At 40.1% G+C, this 16,557-nt stretch overlaps 2 protein-coding genes across 10 annotated transcripts in view; both read right to left on the bottom strand.

Moving 5' to 3' along the window:
- Window positions 1-22: 22 nt before the first annotated feature.
- LOC141443664 (coatomer subunit gamma-2-like) lies at window positions 23-4,573 on the bottom strand. The gene is made up of 2 exons (XM_074109003.1): window positions 3,949-4,573; window positions 23-2,331 (listed from the first exon to the last, which is right to left on the bottom strand). The coding sequence occupies exons 1-2, from the start codon at window positions 4,489-4,491 to the stop codon at window positions 280-282; spliced, it is 2,595 nt and encodes an 864-aa protein (XP_073965104.1). The 5' UTR covers window positions 4,492-4,573; the 3' UTR covers window positions 23-279.
- An 880-nt stretch (window positions 4,574-5,453) lies between these two features.
- Window positions 5,454-16,557, bottom strand: part of LOC141443777 (uncharacterized) — a 32,857-nt gene continuing 21,753 nt past the window's right edge. For all 9 annotated transcript variants that reach the window (XM_074109130.1, XM_074109134.1, XM_074109128.1 and 6 more), the window contains exons 10-12: window positions 14,005-14,125; window positions 11,011-11,130; window positions 5,454-10,423 (exon numbers count right to left, since the gene is read on the bottom strand). In XM_074109130.1, coding sequence (XP_073965231.1) covers window positions 10,294-10,423; window positions 11,011-11,130; window positions 14,005-14,125 — 371 coding nt within the window. In that variant the 3' untranslated portion in view covers window positions 5,454-10,293. The remainder of the gene's footprint in view (window positions 10,424-11,010; window positions 11,131-14,004; window positions 14,126-16,557) is intronic.

The following is a 16,557-nucleotide window of genomic DNA, read 5'->3' as shown; positions in this document are numbered from 1 at the left end:
TTGAGTTGATTAAAACAAATCATTTATATTGGTATCGTTTTATTTGTAAATAAAATACTAATGATTACATAATATATTAAAAATTATACGGTTTAACATCTTTTTATGGCATGTAATGCAGAATAAAAATATTAGCATAGCCAAATGTTCTATTGTTTCGGCTTAAATGTTGATATACCAAGCCAAATCAATCGGAATTGGTTTTAAAACGCTTTGATTTGCGAAGAGTGTCGAATCTGAGTGACAAAAACTTAATCTAAATTTTGCTTAAGTCCCACCTTAAATAGCAGCTAAGAGTAGCTGAGCGACATCCTCTCTCGGCGACCTCGCAGCCAGCTTCATAGTGACCGCCTCCCCGCTGCCACCGGCGACCAACCTCGCCCTAACCAGCACTGGCGCCCCACCTCTAAATATCCCCTGCGCTCTAATCTCTTTCACAGCATCCCCCGATATAGCCGACTTGGGGAGACCTAAATGCTCACAAACCGCCGCCGCTGCGTCATTGATATTATTCTGCGACAACCCAAAAGTGTCACTCGCTTCTGGCGCATTGGCTGCCCTTTCCCAAAGCGGCTCCCAATCCTCCGTAACTGCTCTAGCTCTGATCTGATCCCCGCAACCCATTCCGAATTCTTCTAATGGATAAGAATCGGCGTAACCCTCGCTGGAATCAGGAGCTCCAGTGTTTGGGTCACAATCATGCACGGTGAACTCGAGGGTAGCGCCAAAAACGCCTAAACTGTCGACAAAGGCACTAGGATAGTCCAGGATTAAGAAGACACTGCCTGGCTTGTCGTATTCGAGCTTCGGTGCTGGTATTATAGCACGGATTTCGTATTCAGGCGGCGTTTCCAGCCGTACATGGACGTGTTCGAGAAGCTGATCGTTCAGTGTGTTCACACATTCGAATTGTAGGATGACATGTCGCGCAAATACGTGCTTTAGAAGACGCACTCTGTATTCTGTTTCGGCTTCAGTTAGGTCGACTGGAGCGGTCGTTTTAAATATAGGCCCAAGACGTTCTATACCAGGAAGCTTTGAGAGTTGTTCAGAGTAAAGCTCCTCAATGGAAACCTGCACTGGTTTCCGGACTTCTATTTCGACCACAGCTTCTTTATGTTCCTTTGGCTCTTCTTCCGAAGGTACCGCCATGATGTCAAATGGCTCTTCAGGTCTGGTAGCCAAATGGTCACGCAGAGCCTTTTCAAGCAAGACAGGGTTTGGTTTCGGAACGTTCACTATGTAATCATTGATCAACTGCTCGTCTCCTGTATCTAAAATAGCCGAGAAGTATATAGCCCGGTCTCTGACTTCGTCGTCGTCATCCATTTGGCATCGGGACAGTAGAACCCTTATATTTGGCAAGAGCTCTGGCCTCTGCGCCCCAAACTGTGCTACAGCGGAGACCGCCGCCGCCCGGACCGGCCCAGACTCTAATATAACTCTGTTGTATATAAACCGGATGTATCGTGAAGGGTGACGCGATTTAGGCCCTTCACGGCCGAGCAGATGCAAAATACGAACAGCCAATGCCGTGTGCTCACAATCCTCAATAAACTCGCACAAATGAGCTAGCCCCATCTCTTTCGCATCAGGGTTTTCTTCAACCAAAGCGATAATAGCATCTGCGATGGCCGCCTTATATTCCAAACCACCTTCGTCTCTTAACATAGCAGCCAAAAACGCGGCCAACGCCTGATGTTTCCTGGGAAATTTAGTGCAAAGACGCCTGATCGCTCTAACAACGACTATCTTAAATTCATCCGAAATTTCGGAGACAAAGCCCGATATTTGCTTCATGAGCCTGTCAACAGAACTCTCAGCCCCAGTGGCAAGTAAAGTCGTCACAGCTAAAGTTGCTACAGAACGGTTCGAATCAGAAATTAGATTTTCCAAATCAACAGCACACGCAGCAACTGCTGTAGGATGTTTAGCAGTTAATCTAGCTAGCGTTCTAGCGCCTGCGAGTCTTAAAGATGCTTTTGAAGACCCGCAGAACAGTTGTAACACTGACACAGCTGGTGCTAAATCTCTCGCTGTCTTTCTTAGATTTACTATAGCATGTGCTGCTTCATATATAACCATCTCCGACTTGTGTCGTAGACAGCATTCAATGAACTCTATGTACGGTTGAGAGGCATCCGACTCGTCGTCTTCTACCAATTGAGCGGCTAAGCGTATGAGGAGACATAGGGCATGTGGGGACTTCAGTGGAGCCCTGGCTAGACGGGTAACAAGCTTGACAGTGGATAGCTTGTCATTTCTACGGGAGCCTGCAACCACTCCTAAAGCGTGGTAGGACACCATGGCGCTGTCAGAACTTATAGCCTCCTGAAAAGAAGAAGGTTCTAGTTAGTATTATAATGCTGGAAATCATTTCAATCATTCTTGGACACCTTGTAACTTTTTAAGTCCCTGCAATACTTTATAATGTACAAATCAATTAATCACATTTGGTGTAGTAGCCTCGTAAAATATATGATTAATTTTTTTTTTAAAATAACAGTACAGTTGTTAAGTACCCTAATTTATGTATTCAGCTTTTCACACTAGTTCCTTACATAGAAAAGTGGATACTTATTTATGTTACGGCATGGACTACTATGCGCAGGGTTAAAAAAACTTTTTAAAAAAAAATTTAATCAAAAAATCTGACTAAAAAATGTGATTATTATTATTTTTTTTTTAGTTTTATCGATCATTACCTTAGTTTTTCTTGTGGGAAACATTTTTATTTAGATAGAACTGATATATACAGCTGGAAAAACCAGCGCAAAAGTTAAATGTCACATAGACCATTAACTAAAAATTATATTTGAATTTCAAATTCAACACAAGTGTTAATTTTGTGTTTCTTTTCTTTGCTTATATGTCCGAAAACCATAAAAAAAAATTACAAAAACCTTCAAAATTATTTTCTTCCGGTCTGAAGTGGGTGCCTCAGCACGAGCCAGTAGGAGTGGAACTATAGTCGTCTACCTCACCTACATACTATATATTGGGCTTCAACCACTCCTTCTCGCTTGTGCTGAGGCACCAACTTCAAAGTAGTAGAAAATTATTTTCAAGGTTTTTTTTCAGTTGTTTCCATTTTTTGTAAAAAAATATTTTAAATTATTTTTAGTGATTTGTAGCCAAAGTGCATCTCACAACAACAAACAGCATAGTTATATTATTAACCTACTGGTACCTACGTCTTGCCAAAATCGCTATAGGTGTGCTATAAAAATTTGAGGGTTGCCCTCAATTACTGCAATGCTGCATAACTTTGGTGATACTGCAATACCGCTTAACTAGCTTTTTCCATAAGGTGTAATTTTCACTGCACTAACAGTACTGACATTGTACTGTTCTGACAGTGAAAATTAGATGATGATGATGATGAATTCCTGTAGTCCCTCAGCAGGGACATAGGGCTCGCAGTAGGGACTTCCATGCATCACGGTCCTGCTGTGCTTCTAGTCTCGCCACTGGTATTAGGGAGATCTCCTTCTCAACCAACTGTCTCCAGGTGATTCGGGTCGGCCTGGCTCCTACTACAGCAGCTTGCCACTCAGCGCTTGCTTGGCGAGATGTCTCCGCAACACATGTCCGATCCAGCGCCACTTCCTCAATAGGATCTCCTTATCAATTGGCTTCTGGCTCGTCAACTCCCACAGTCTAGTGTTTGTAATGGTTTGTAGTGAGAATTAGACCTTATGGAAAATGCTAGTTATGCGGTATTGCAGTATCACCAACAATAACTAACTATGTCTAATGCCACATAAGCAACAACAACTAGCAACTGAGATTTCTCGTATATATAAACTCTCACTAAATTTTAAAGCTCTCCTATAAAATTTTGTCTTTAGTCAGACACTCGGCAACAGTGATTGATTACGAGGCATTGCAGTACAACGAACCAAACATATGAGGATAAACTATGGGGATAATTACGCAATGACATACCTGAGCTTCATTAGCCCAACGTCGGACCAAATCCGGCGCGCTAGAAGACAAATGAAGAGCAGAAACCAGCGCCGCGGAACTGACAGCCGGGTTCTTGTCGACGATGGCCTGCTTCATGTACCTCTCGATCGCTTGAAGCATTGTACTGTCGGTAATACTGCACAGGGCCCTTATAGCCGCCGCTCGGTACAGATCCTCCTTGCCGGTCATGTCTTTAGTCAAAGATGAAGTTACGATAATCACATCTTGTGCCATACAACTAAGTTCCTTTATACACAAGTATACCATCCTACGTAGCATCACATCTTTCGATTGGAACAGCTTGGTGGTAGCGAAAAACGCGTCGGTAGCCTCTTGGGTGGTAAATTTCTCGCCCTGATTGAGCAGATAGAGGATTTTCGTCAAAATATGCGTACATTTTCGCGGATGGACCGAACTTTCATTGAAGTATCTGGACTCTTGTAAGACAATGGTCTTGTCCAAGTTCGCGTACGGGTTACTGCTCCCGTCTTCTTCTTCTTTTTTATCGCCTTTGAAGCTCATTTTGAGCTTTTTCTTTTGAAAAATAAGAAAGTTGTGTGGGGCCGACGAATACACTTTACACGTCACTAAGAGCTAGTTGTCAAACAAACGTCAATATCAAAGGCGTTTTTCAAATGTAAATTTAGTTCAGATACGAAGAATTTCAGTCGAAGCAGTCTAACAGCGCTATCTTTTGGCGAGTAGATGAAATACAACTTATGTTGTTTTTTTTATCTTCTACAGATGTCGCTAGTAAATTTCAAAGAAACAAATAGGTATCCAACCTCCAAAATTAGCAAGCCATCTTAATTTGTAAAATGTCATGAAATGAACCGCCTCTTCTATGAAATTTATTAACCCGTCACGCGTCCTAGAGACTACGTTAGTCCCTAAATTTTTGCGGGAAATGTCCTAGAGACTACTGGTAGTCTAGTCTCTATAGGGCATTTCCCGCACAAAATAGTTAGGGACTAATGTAGTCTTGGGCGCGTGACGGGTTAATAAAATACTTTGCAAGTTTATTTGTGGTTCTCTTCGCCCAGTGCCGCTGTCATAATTATTCATACATTTTGAACACACATGTGCGTCGGTCGCAGTGAATGCCTTAGAGTAAAAATGAATATTCAACTGGAAATTTGCTATATTAGGGTTTCTAGGGTCTAATAAACATGTAGCTTGGTCTATGTCTGAAAGCACACGTGTCCGAAAATTACCAAAAAAAAGTACTCCGAGCCCAACTCAGTCTTCCAGGTTTGATACAGGTTGAACAATATAAAAAAGAAAACTCAACATTTATATAAATATTTACAATTTATTCTCGTTCATTCCTCATTGCTTGTTGAGAACAGTTAAATTAAAAAAGGTACATTATAAATTCCATTCCACAAAACAGACAAACAATGCTAAAAACAAACAACTTTCAGTTCCTGTTTAACATATCATTCGTTTGTTTTTATCAACGTTTGTTGTCAACAAACGTCAAATGCCTTCTCAAATATGCTCAAATAGGGAATATTACTACAATGTTCTGCCGTCAGAATGCAGCACTAGCACAAACCGTAAACAGTTTTTGAATGTTTAAAATATGTCCGTGGGAATATTGTGTCAATATTTTTTTTTTGGAAATATAGATCTATCGTTAATATCCATATAAATACAATATATCATATTATTTTGTTACAAATAAATATGTCCTGATCCGTCACGGCCACAAACTATAAACAGAACTGACGTTGTCATGGCGGTTTGTTTACGGTTTGTGCTAGTGTCGCCCCCTGCGCAGAGATTTGCGTAATATTCCCTATTGAGAGGTCTTGTTTGTCTAACACAATCGTTTTCTTTCACCATTTCTTTCTGTCCCACGGTATAAGACGAGAAAAGAAAGAGACCGTGATTGCGACTGCGAACGAACGACAGCGCGTTAGACAATTTTAATTCAAAACGATGGCACGTCTTTAACGCACAAACATCAGCTCAATGAACTGAAATAAAGTTCTACGTAAACTTCTACAAGCGTGTTCAATTGACGTTACCACTGGCTGAAACATAAGAAAATCGATCTTTGTTTCGAATTCCGAACGGCACTAGCAATAGCTAGTTGCTAGTGTTCGTAGACGATATGAGTGTACGATGGACATGTATGTAGATGATATAATAAGCAATCATATTTATAAATTAGAGACAGCGGGAAGTTTTCAAAACACAGCAATGAGTTCCTAATATTTTGGACCGCAACACAAACGTATCGTCCTATATACAATCAGTCATATTACAAAATCTTAGCTTAAAGGCTGAACGCCTCTCGACAACTATTTAAATGTACACATGTGGACAAATAAAGTAGGTAAAAATATCATTTTACGGTGATCCCTGTGAAACTTGCTCTCATACAACTCTTGCCCATGACTTTGCCTGCAAAGACGTTAGACGCCATGGCTGTACAGATATAGTGAATAATATATATCTATCGGAAAAAGTCGGATCTCAATCGGAATACGCCGGCACCCAAACTGTCAATCAATTACTGTATTAAATGACTGATGTTTAAAAAAAACTCGAATTCTATCATTTGTAGCGTCAACCTTGACGCTGGCAAAATTTGGACTTAAAAAAAGTGAAATTTCATGTCCATTAATATAAAACTATTATTAAGGGGCTGTTTCACCATCCATTGAATAGTCTTAACTGACGGTTAAATGTGATGCCGTCTCTATTTGTTTTGTTTGAATAGACGGAGACGGCATCACATTAAACCGTCAGTTCAGATTAATCAATGGATGGTGAAACAGCCCCTTAGTGTCAAATGTCAAAACTGTACGATGGGTATACTGAAGCTAAATCAGAGAGCGCGAGAAATACCAACTTTTCCGACAAATTACGATGGAAGACCATTATGGACTACATCTGTATAGATATTTATAGCCATAGACCGGATAGCCAAGTGGTTAGAACCTGACTACAAAGCTTGAGGTCCCGGGTTCGATTCCCGGCCGGGGCAGATATTTGTATGAATAATACGAATGTTTGTTCTCGGGTCTTGGATATTTAATATGTATTTATCCATATAAGTATGTTTATCCGTTGCCTAGTATCCGTAGTACAAGCTTTGCTTAGTTCGGACTAGGCAATTGGTGTCAACAATGTCCCATGATATTTATTTAATTATTATCTTCATTTAGAAAGTGTCCTAATTGGATAATTTGCTAGGATTGCATTTTTGGAAAATGGGTTTTACTAGCCTAAGCGATTCTCACAGGGATCGTCATAAAACTACTAACATAAGTCGACCGCTTCTGTATCCCTACGGAACTTAGCACGTCAAAGTCATTATGTGAAATAATTTCGAATTCCTATAGCTATAAAACTAAACTTCGAGATGCAAGATATTGCACATTGTTAGTAGACCACATGTGTTTTGTTGAAGGCATACTGAGGCAATTGGTTATAATAAATCATTGTTGATTCATTAATATTTGAACAACATGCAGGGAATCGCGTGGGTGTTAAAATGTTTATGACCACCTGGACAGCTGATGTTTAATAACCTAACCATAAAATTTCATTTTTAATACAAGCTTTTTTCTGTCGACTGTATTTTTGTTGACTTTACCTGCATTGTCACCAAAACTCAAGGCATACCAAATTTCAAGTCAATGCAACATTTTTTGCCGCTATGTCTGAAAGAAAGAATATGCAAGACGAGATCTTGCGGATATTGTTCAATATTTCAATGATTAATAACCTTTCTCCCTCACCTCGCGAGACCCGTTTAAAATGCTTATATATCAGACTGACGTTTGGCAACCCTAGCTTAGATAGATAGTATGTCCACTATTTTGTACAATAGATCATTTGGCGGGTTAACATTCGTTGTTTGAAGCTTAAATAAATCTAAATGAGACCTAAAGAACATTACGAATAAGAACCCACGTTTTACTACGAATGGTATCCATCCTTTCTAAAACAGCTAAATCTGTGCGATAGATATATGTGTTCAAAACCAACCCCATAGCCTTCACATATTGGTCACTGTCATTACTCATTACTGACTTTAGTTTTCACAAATAGATTAAAAATATATGTTGCACCTCAACTAATTGCCTCAGTATGTATTCCGTAAATAAAATAATTTTACGTCTATATTACAAACACTCCCTTATTTTTGGCATATCTATAGTACAAAATATACATATTTCGGGTGGCCATACACTTGGATCATGAATTTTTTTAAAGTAGTATTGTGAAGAATAAGCCCATTCATACAATTTGTAATCATGTGGCAACATTTTGAACGCCGCAGTCGGCAAAACACGTCAGCTGAAAATCGTGCCATAGGCGCCATTTTGCCTATGGAACGATTTTCAGTTTTTTTTTGTCGTCTGTGGCCGACCGTGGCGTTCAAAAGGTTAACTGCCACACTTAGAGACGTCTATTAAAGATTTTAATCGTAGATTTTCTCTAAATGTTTTCAAGGGCGGACCCAGCAGCTTTACAGCCAGGGGGGGGGGTGGGGGGTCTAGTTATTATTTCGCAAGTAAACATATGATAACAAAATCAAGGCTTCGCTTAAGTTTACAAAAATATCTATTGTTGTCTTAGACCAAGGCTGCTAAATAGATTTTCAAGACGGGCAATTTTTTTTCAGTCTAAGGTGGCGCTGGGCCACTAAACACTCAGATACCTAACTACAAAAATTAGTTATGCTATTAGTCCGCTGGCTGATCAACGCGTTGACGGGCAAATTCAAATCCCTTAGCGGGGCAATTTGTGGCCCATGTGGTTGGGGGCATACTACGAATTTCGAAGTTCTTATCGTACTATCCCTCTCACTCTCGTATTAAATAACATAAGAATTTCGCACTTCGTAGTATAAGGCTTGGCTTAGGGGGGGTTAAATGATCTCCATGACACCCCCTGGATCCGCCCTTATTTACATTTCCCATAGAAAATGTACAGCATCCAATTTTAACTGTGAATAGGTTTTAATTTCAATTTTAGAAGGGCAATGGAAACAGGCCAGATACAAACTTTGCCAGGCGCCGGACCCGTTTCCCTTACCTTTGACTTATGATGGCCACCCCATTTCATTATCAAGCGTAATTTCAGGCAGTTCATAAGAATTACTCACTAATTCACTGACTTATGCAGAAATACGCAATCGCATTCAGTTTAGTCGAAAGATTACTAAAAACAGGATGGCACTGGATAATTATCTTGATAATAATTAATTACTGATAATTATCAATGATAATGAATGACGTTCATACCTGTATGTGACATTTAGAGATTGGCAAAATTTATTCCAATGACGAATAACAAATAAGAATAATCAATCACATTATTCCTGAATGACAAATAAAATAATCAAATGATATTATTCTTATTGAAATAAATCATTCATGGAACAATTTAATAATTATAATTTATTTACCTTGTGGAATAATTTTTTTTTATGATTTGTATTGTATTGTATTGTATTTTTCGTGAATTTATCCGAATAAAATATCACTGCTTGCAATATGATGCATTGGAAAGAAATGCAATGAGTCTTATGTATTGCAGGTACCAGATTTCTATTGACACTACATGACAACACATAGGAGTTTCTCTGCTTCCTATTGTTAAAGGGCACTGCGTATTTCTGTATAAGCCATTAATAAAATTGGAAACTAAGACGAAACCATTTTCATAATTATGTGAAGAACATTCGAGATCCTACAACTAGAGACAATTTTTGAAATTACAAAGATAGATTTATGTCAATATGTCAATACACAGTATAGTTGACTGTACGTTGACCTCGAACTCATAAACATATGTTACCAAGACGTCAAAAATATCTCATCATTATCAGCCGGAAGACGTCCCCTGCTGAACAAAGGCCTCCCCCTTAGGGCCTTCGCTAGCTGGCGCGGTTGCTTGCACAACCAGCCGCACGCGACGCGCGCAGTTAACGCTGCTCATGCTGTACCTCAACACGTCCACAATCTCCGTGCAAACCACGTCAGCCAGCGTAGGCCCTTAGAACGCGCACCTCGCCATTTGCATATCAAGTACGTCGGTAAACATTTTGCATAATTCTTTTCTACAAGTATTCCCAACCATGTATTAGCAAAAAAAAGTCCTCAGTAAATTTCAGGCATCCTATTCCAGTCTCTAATTCCCAGGACCTCAAACACCACTAAAATAAAGAGTTCAGAAACGAAAGCAACATTCACTTTGGTTAACTCAAGTCCCACGTTTCCACAAAATATAACTTCACTGTACAACAGTCTTGTCTTTGCACTATCACAAGCGTGTCACTATCACAGTGGAGCTCTCGCTTCACTCGTGCGTGTAGAAGATTAGCTGTGGGTTGGAGTCGTCCGGCGACATTTCTAGCTGGACGAACTGTGGCGTCGTCCGGGCGGATTCGTACGAATTGCCACCGTTGCGGGATAAGGAGTTTCTTGACCTGTAAAAAAATGGTTGAAGATTAACACGTTCGGCCTCAGTGACACGTCTGTGACTTTTTAGTTCTTAGTCCTATGCCAGTGACACGTATTTGTGACTGCTGTGGGTTGTGCGCTATGCCTACCGTAAGAGCTTAGTGGATCGCACCCGGCTCCGGCAACGTTCCGCTATGCACGAATTCTACGCGGACGGAGTCGCGGGCAACAGCTAATATGTACTTTTAAATATGTAATTTTTCAATTTAAAAGTTACTACGAGTTTTACAGTGTGAGAAAACATGCACATATCTGTGAAGAAATTCAACAGTGTGTGTAAAGTTAATCCACGCTGCGCCCCCGTGGGGACTACGGCCAGAGTTCTCTCATTCTGAGAGGAGGCCTGTGCCCAGCAGTAGGACGTATACCTATATAAACAGGCTGGGATGATAATGATAACGAATAATGCAGTATTTCTGTACTTTCACTGCTGGTCTTAGAAAATCTCCTTTCACAACTAGAGATTTGAGTTGTAGTTCCCACGCGGCTCTATTGCGCATTGGGAACTTCACACACCATTGAACCGCTCAAAAAAATATTTTTTCATACTTACTTGGCTTTCGCGTGTGTTAATATGTGCGACTTGAGATTGGTGCTCTGCGCGAACTTTTTGTTGCAACCGTCGAACGGACAGACGTACGGACGGTCGCCGGTGTGGATCCGCACGTGTGTTCTGTAAAGTAAACAAATTATCATCATCATCTCAGCCGTAGGACGTCCACTGTTGGCCAAAGACCTCCCTTTGGTTGGCAGCGGCCTGCATCCACAGTGAACTCGCGGCTTTAAGCAACGTTTCCACCACAGATTTTGCTCGCTAATCCTGCCGTGAAGCAGCAGTGCTTGCCCTGTTGTGTTTCGGCGTGGAGAGTCAGCCGGTGAAATTACTGGCACTTGAGGTATCCCATATTATATAGGCCTCTAGGTTGGCAACGCATCTGCAATACCCCTAGTGTTGCAGATGTTTATGGGCGGTAGTGATCTCTTACCATCAGGATACCCACTTGCTCGTTTTCCATCCAGTCGAATAAAAAAAAAGAGATGTGCGAGAAATATGTTTTTCATTAACCAATAGAAACGCCTTATTTACACATCCTCGCACAGTACATCTCTGGTGGAAACAGCTGAGCGGAGCAAGGCGAGGTAAATGAAGAGTTTCTATTGGTTCATAAAGTACACATCCCTCGTAACATATCCTCGCACATTAATGGTGGACACGCTGTTTTAACAAGTTTATCCGTCCATCTCCTCGATGGACGTCCTACATGTCGATGGACGTCCTGCACTTGCCGATCCGCAGTCTTCATTCGAGAACTTTTCGGCCCCAAAGTTCATCTGTTCTCCGTGCTATATGGCCTGCCCATCGCCACTTTATCGAAATAATCTGCTTGGCTATGTCGGTGACCCTCGTTTTTCAAACGATATATGATTAATGGTCTACTACAGACGCGGGTCATAGTTTAGTTAATTCATATTGCAAGCTTGGGAGGAATCACATGACGCTATAGGTGTATTCTGCGACCTTTCGAAAGCTTTTGATTGTGTGGATCATGATACTTTAATTTGTAAGTTAAATTTTTATGGCATTCGTGGCCTCGCTTTAGAACTCATTAAATCTTACCTCACACAAAGAAAGCAAAGGGATTAACGGAACGGTATCGGAGGGATCTGTGGTCGAAATGGGAGTGCCTCAAGGATCCATTCTTGCCCCATTCCTGTATCTTATTTATGTAAATGACCTTACTTATATGGTAAGCCAAAAGTCGGGTATAGTTATGTTTGCTGACGACACGTCTTTACTATTCAAGGTTAGTAGAAAAGATACGACTTCATTGAGCCCAATGAAACCCTGTCCGTGATATCCGCATGGTTTGCTGCCAATAATTTGTTACTAAATCCTAAGAAAACTAAATGTATTAAATTCTCGTTGATAAATTCATCTAGCTCGAATTCAGTTTCTAATATAAAGTTAAATGGTCAAACTATTGAATTTGTAAAATCAACAGTATTTTTAGGAATAACGCTCGATTCTAAACTACAGTGGGGACCTCACGTCACAGCAATCGCGGGTAGATTGAGCTCTGCTGCTTTTGCAGTTTGGAAAATACGGCAGCTAACCGATGTGGCGACGGCACGGCTGGTGTATTTTGCTTACTTTAACAGCATTATTTCGTACGGCCTTATTTTATGGGGATCTGCTGCAGACATTGAGTCAATTTTTATCTTACAAAAGAGAGCAATTAGAGCAATTTATAATTTGAAGACGCGTGAATCTTTAAGATCTTTTTTAAGGAAACAGATATCCTAACCCTGCCGTCGCTTTATGTTTTTGAAATAATCATGTATGTTAGGAAGAACATATGTGATTTCCCCACTAACGTCGATAAGCCAAAGGCTACTAGAAACACAGGGAAGCTTAAAGTTCCATCTTACAGACTGGCTAAAACCAAAAAGTCTTTTCTGGGAAATTGCATACGTTTCTATAATAAAATTCCAAAAAAATATTATAAATGAAACGGATACAAAAATTCAGATCTATTGTCAAGAAGACATTAATATCAAAGGCGTATTATAAAGTTAATGATTATATCATGGACAGGGGATATTTGAAATAATTCCGATCCGCATTAGCGATCCCTTCAAATAGCGAACCTACTGTATTAAAAATAAAGTTGTGTTAAATACTTGTGATGTATACATGTCATTTAATAATATTGTAAATCTGTTTAAAAAAACTATATATACCTCGTTGAGTTTCTTGCCGGATTCTTCTCAGCAGAGGTTTTTCCGAACCGGTGGTGGATTTTTTTTGACATTCATAAGTGCTTGTTGTAGCCTAAATTGAATAAAGATATTTTGACTTTGACTTTTGACTTTGAATGGTTGCAATATTATAAGTACAAATCCACTAAAAGTTAGGACTATTGGCATGAAGAAATGAGGGTGTATGAATTCGCCGCTAGAGGCGTTAGTGTAGCGAGAGAGAGTCTCCGAAATGTCAAACGTCACTGTTTTAGGTGAGTTACGCGGGTTTATTTATAATTTTGTGAATATTTTGCAATACCTGAAATTAATTATGGCAAATATAAGTTACGGGGCAATGAATGTCTGTGTTTTGAGTCAGTTTTAGTCTTTGGGAAACCTTTGTCCACCCTATTTTCCATACAAAACGGGACTACGCAACACTGTGGCATGTTCGATATTTTTATGGCACGGTTTTAAGGTTAAATATGATTTAAATGTAAGTTTTGTTTTCACGCCCGTAATAACAAACTAACCACTATACTTCAGGCAGGACCTTTGTCTACAGTGGCGTCAACTGGTGAGCGCGAAAACGGTAGCCCTCATTGCCTCCTAACTCCTAACTTTTAATGGATTTGTACCCCATAAAATGATACTTTAATAAGTAACACAGGAGACCTTACCATGAATAAGCTACACTAAAAAGTTGATTGACCCTTTGGCATACTTGCGTAAATTCTGTCACAATACAATAACCTCGATAAGGCCCCATCGACCCCAAGTGGCAATATTCCATGCTGATGCTAACCTTAAGTTAAAGTCCAGCGAGAACCGCTTCCCGCAGCCTTCGAAGGTGCACTGGAAGGGTTTCTCCCCTGTATGTACCAGCTGATGCCTCTTCAGCTTTGAACTCTCCACAAATGCTTTGCCTGGAACATGTAATGGGGACTTTAAGGGTTAGATTTTAGCGAAATAAGCATCAAGTACAGATCCTTTACCACCGTAATTTTCTATGTATTAATAAATCAACGATACTAAATAACATATTCCACTGTTGATATTTAATTTTAATTTAAAACTCGAGCCTCTAAACCAATTTCCCTCGACGTGTCTACCTACCATTTAGGGCTTGCAATCCGGATAACCGGATATCCATATTATCCGGATATCCGCCCATTTTCAAATCCGGATAGGAAGCTCTTCATTATCCGGATAAATGGATAATTCGAATATCTGATATTAAGCGCGCGCTCGCGCATTGTGAGAGGTTAGTGTAGTGTATGCATACACACAGATACATTTATTTTTGCATTAGGAAGGTTAACATGCAATACTTATTAGTTAGGTTCATTCTTAACATCTTGTTTGGTATGGTAGTGGCGATGATGAATTTTTGGTAAATGTGTATGTAAGTAATGTATGTGTTTATTTTATTAATATTATTATTATTTATGTATTTTTTCAATCTTCAATATATTTTTTACCTTACATTACACACATCTGCTTTGATCACCTTTTTTCTTGATTCTATGTTAATAACATCGTCAGGTCGAATAAGAAGGTAGAAGAAGAGATCGCTTTTTAGCGATAAGACTCCCTGTTTTCTCGTCTCCTACCCTACCTTTTATGTTCTGATTTCATTTTATAATGAATGTTTTTTGGTGTTCAATACAATAAGCTTTGTATTGTATTGTGTTATTTATTCTTATAATAGAGCAAGAGCCCGCAAGAGCCAGATCTTCGTTATAGTATCGTTATAATCCTTCGTTATAGTCCGACTACAGGACCAGAGCACTAAGCCTATTCCTTTGCAGCGGGGAGTCAGACAAGGAGATGTGATCTCTCCGAAACTGTTCACCGCTGGATTGGAAGATGATTTTAAGGTTTGGACTGGAAAGGACAAGGCATTAACAATAATGGGGAGTACTTCACTCACCTTCGATTCGCCGACGATATTGTAGTCATGGCTGAGACTATGGAGGACCTCAGTGCTATGCTCGCTGACCTCAGCAGAGTTATTTCCGACCGAGTTAGCTTAAAAATAAACATGGACAAGACGAAAGTCATGCTAATGTTGTGCCAGCTCCCGTAATAGTCGGAGGCTCTGCGCTCGAAGTTGTTGACGACTATGTATACCTGGACAAACGATCAGTTAGGTAGGTCTAACTTCGAGAAAGAGATCACTCGTCGAATCCGACTCGGCTGGGCAGCATTCGGGAAGCTTTGCAGCGTCTTTTCGGCCAAATTACCGCAGTGTTTGAAGTCAAAAGTCTTTGACCAGTGTGTGTTGCCAGTGATGACATACGGATCTGAGACGTGGCGCCAACGATGGGCCTCATTAGGAAGCTCAAAGTCACTCAAAGGGCTATGGAGAGGTCTATGCTCGGGGTTTCTCTACGGGATAGAGTCAGAAATGATGATATCCGCAGTAGAACTAAGGTTACCGAAATAGCCCGAAGAATTGCGAAACTGAAGTGGCAGTGAGCGTGCTCGCAGGACTGATGGCCATGGGGTTAGAAGGTTCTCGAATGTCGTCCGCGGAGCGGGAGACGAGCCGTCGGTAGGCCTCCAATAAGATGGAGCGACGACCTGGTTAAGATCGCTGAATTGCGTTGGATGCGGAAAGCACAAGACTGGTCTGAGTGGAGAGCCTTGGGCGAGGCCTAAGTCCAGCAGTGGACGTCTTTCGGCTGACATGATGAATCGAATCTACTCTCGATTCTGAGTATTTCTGAGCAAAGTGCTTTCCGGTTTTCAGTTATATTAAAAATTAACACCTTGCATAAAAAAAAACTTTCAGCCTTTAAAATATACGAAGGTCTGGCTGTCGTGGGCTCTTGGTCCGTAAGGCAAAATAACAACAAGCAGGAGACAAAGAAGTTATAAACTGTTTTTTAAGTTATTTCACTCATTAAAGTGACAAATTAATGATTTTTACGTGCGTATAAGACAATCAGTGATTAAGTTAATTAACACGATTCGTGTGATGAAACAAATTTAAAATTGTTTTAAGCGTTTTTTTAAATATTTGGAAAGTATTCAAATTATTCAAAATAACGGATATCCGGATACTGAGATTTCAAATATCCGAAATATCCGGATAATAAAAAGTTACCGGATAGTGCAAGCCCTACTTACCATGTTGATTGCCGTACTGGCTTCGGGGGGCCATATGAACGTTCGGATAAATGGATCGTTTTATCGCGCTTGTGTACAATCCACTATTTTTGAGGCTGTGGCACCTGATGAATTACCCTGGGTTTTAGACGAAAATATTCCTTTAAGCACTATACTCGTTATTTTTTAGTATTAGAAAAAGGGTAACATAATCTTGACGAGTCTTTTTATTGATAAAACGTTT

The sequence above is a fragment of the Choristoneura fumiferana genome, chromosome 28, assembly GCF_025370935.1.
Source record: "Choristoneura fumiferana chromosome 28, NRCan_CFum_1, whole genome shotgun sequence".
Taxonomy (NCBI): Eukaryota; Metazoa; Arthropoda; class Insecta; order Lepidoptera; family Tortricidae; genus Choristoneura; species Choristoneura fumiferana.
Note: the sequence above shows the minus strand (reverse complement) of the source record. Positions and strands in the feature narration are given on the sequence as shown.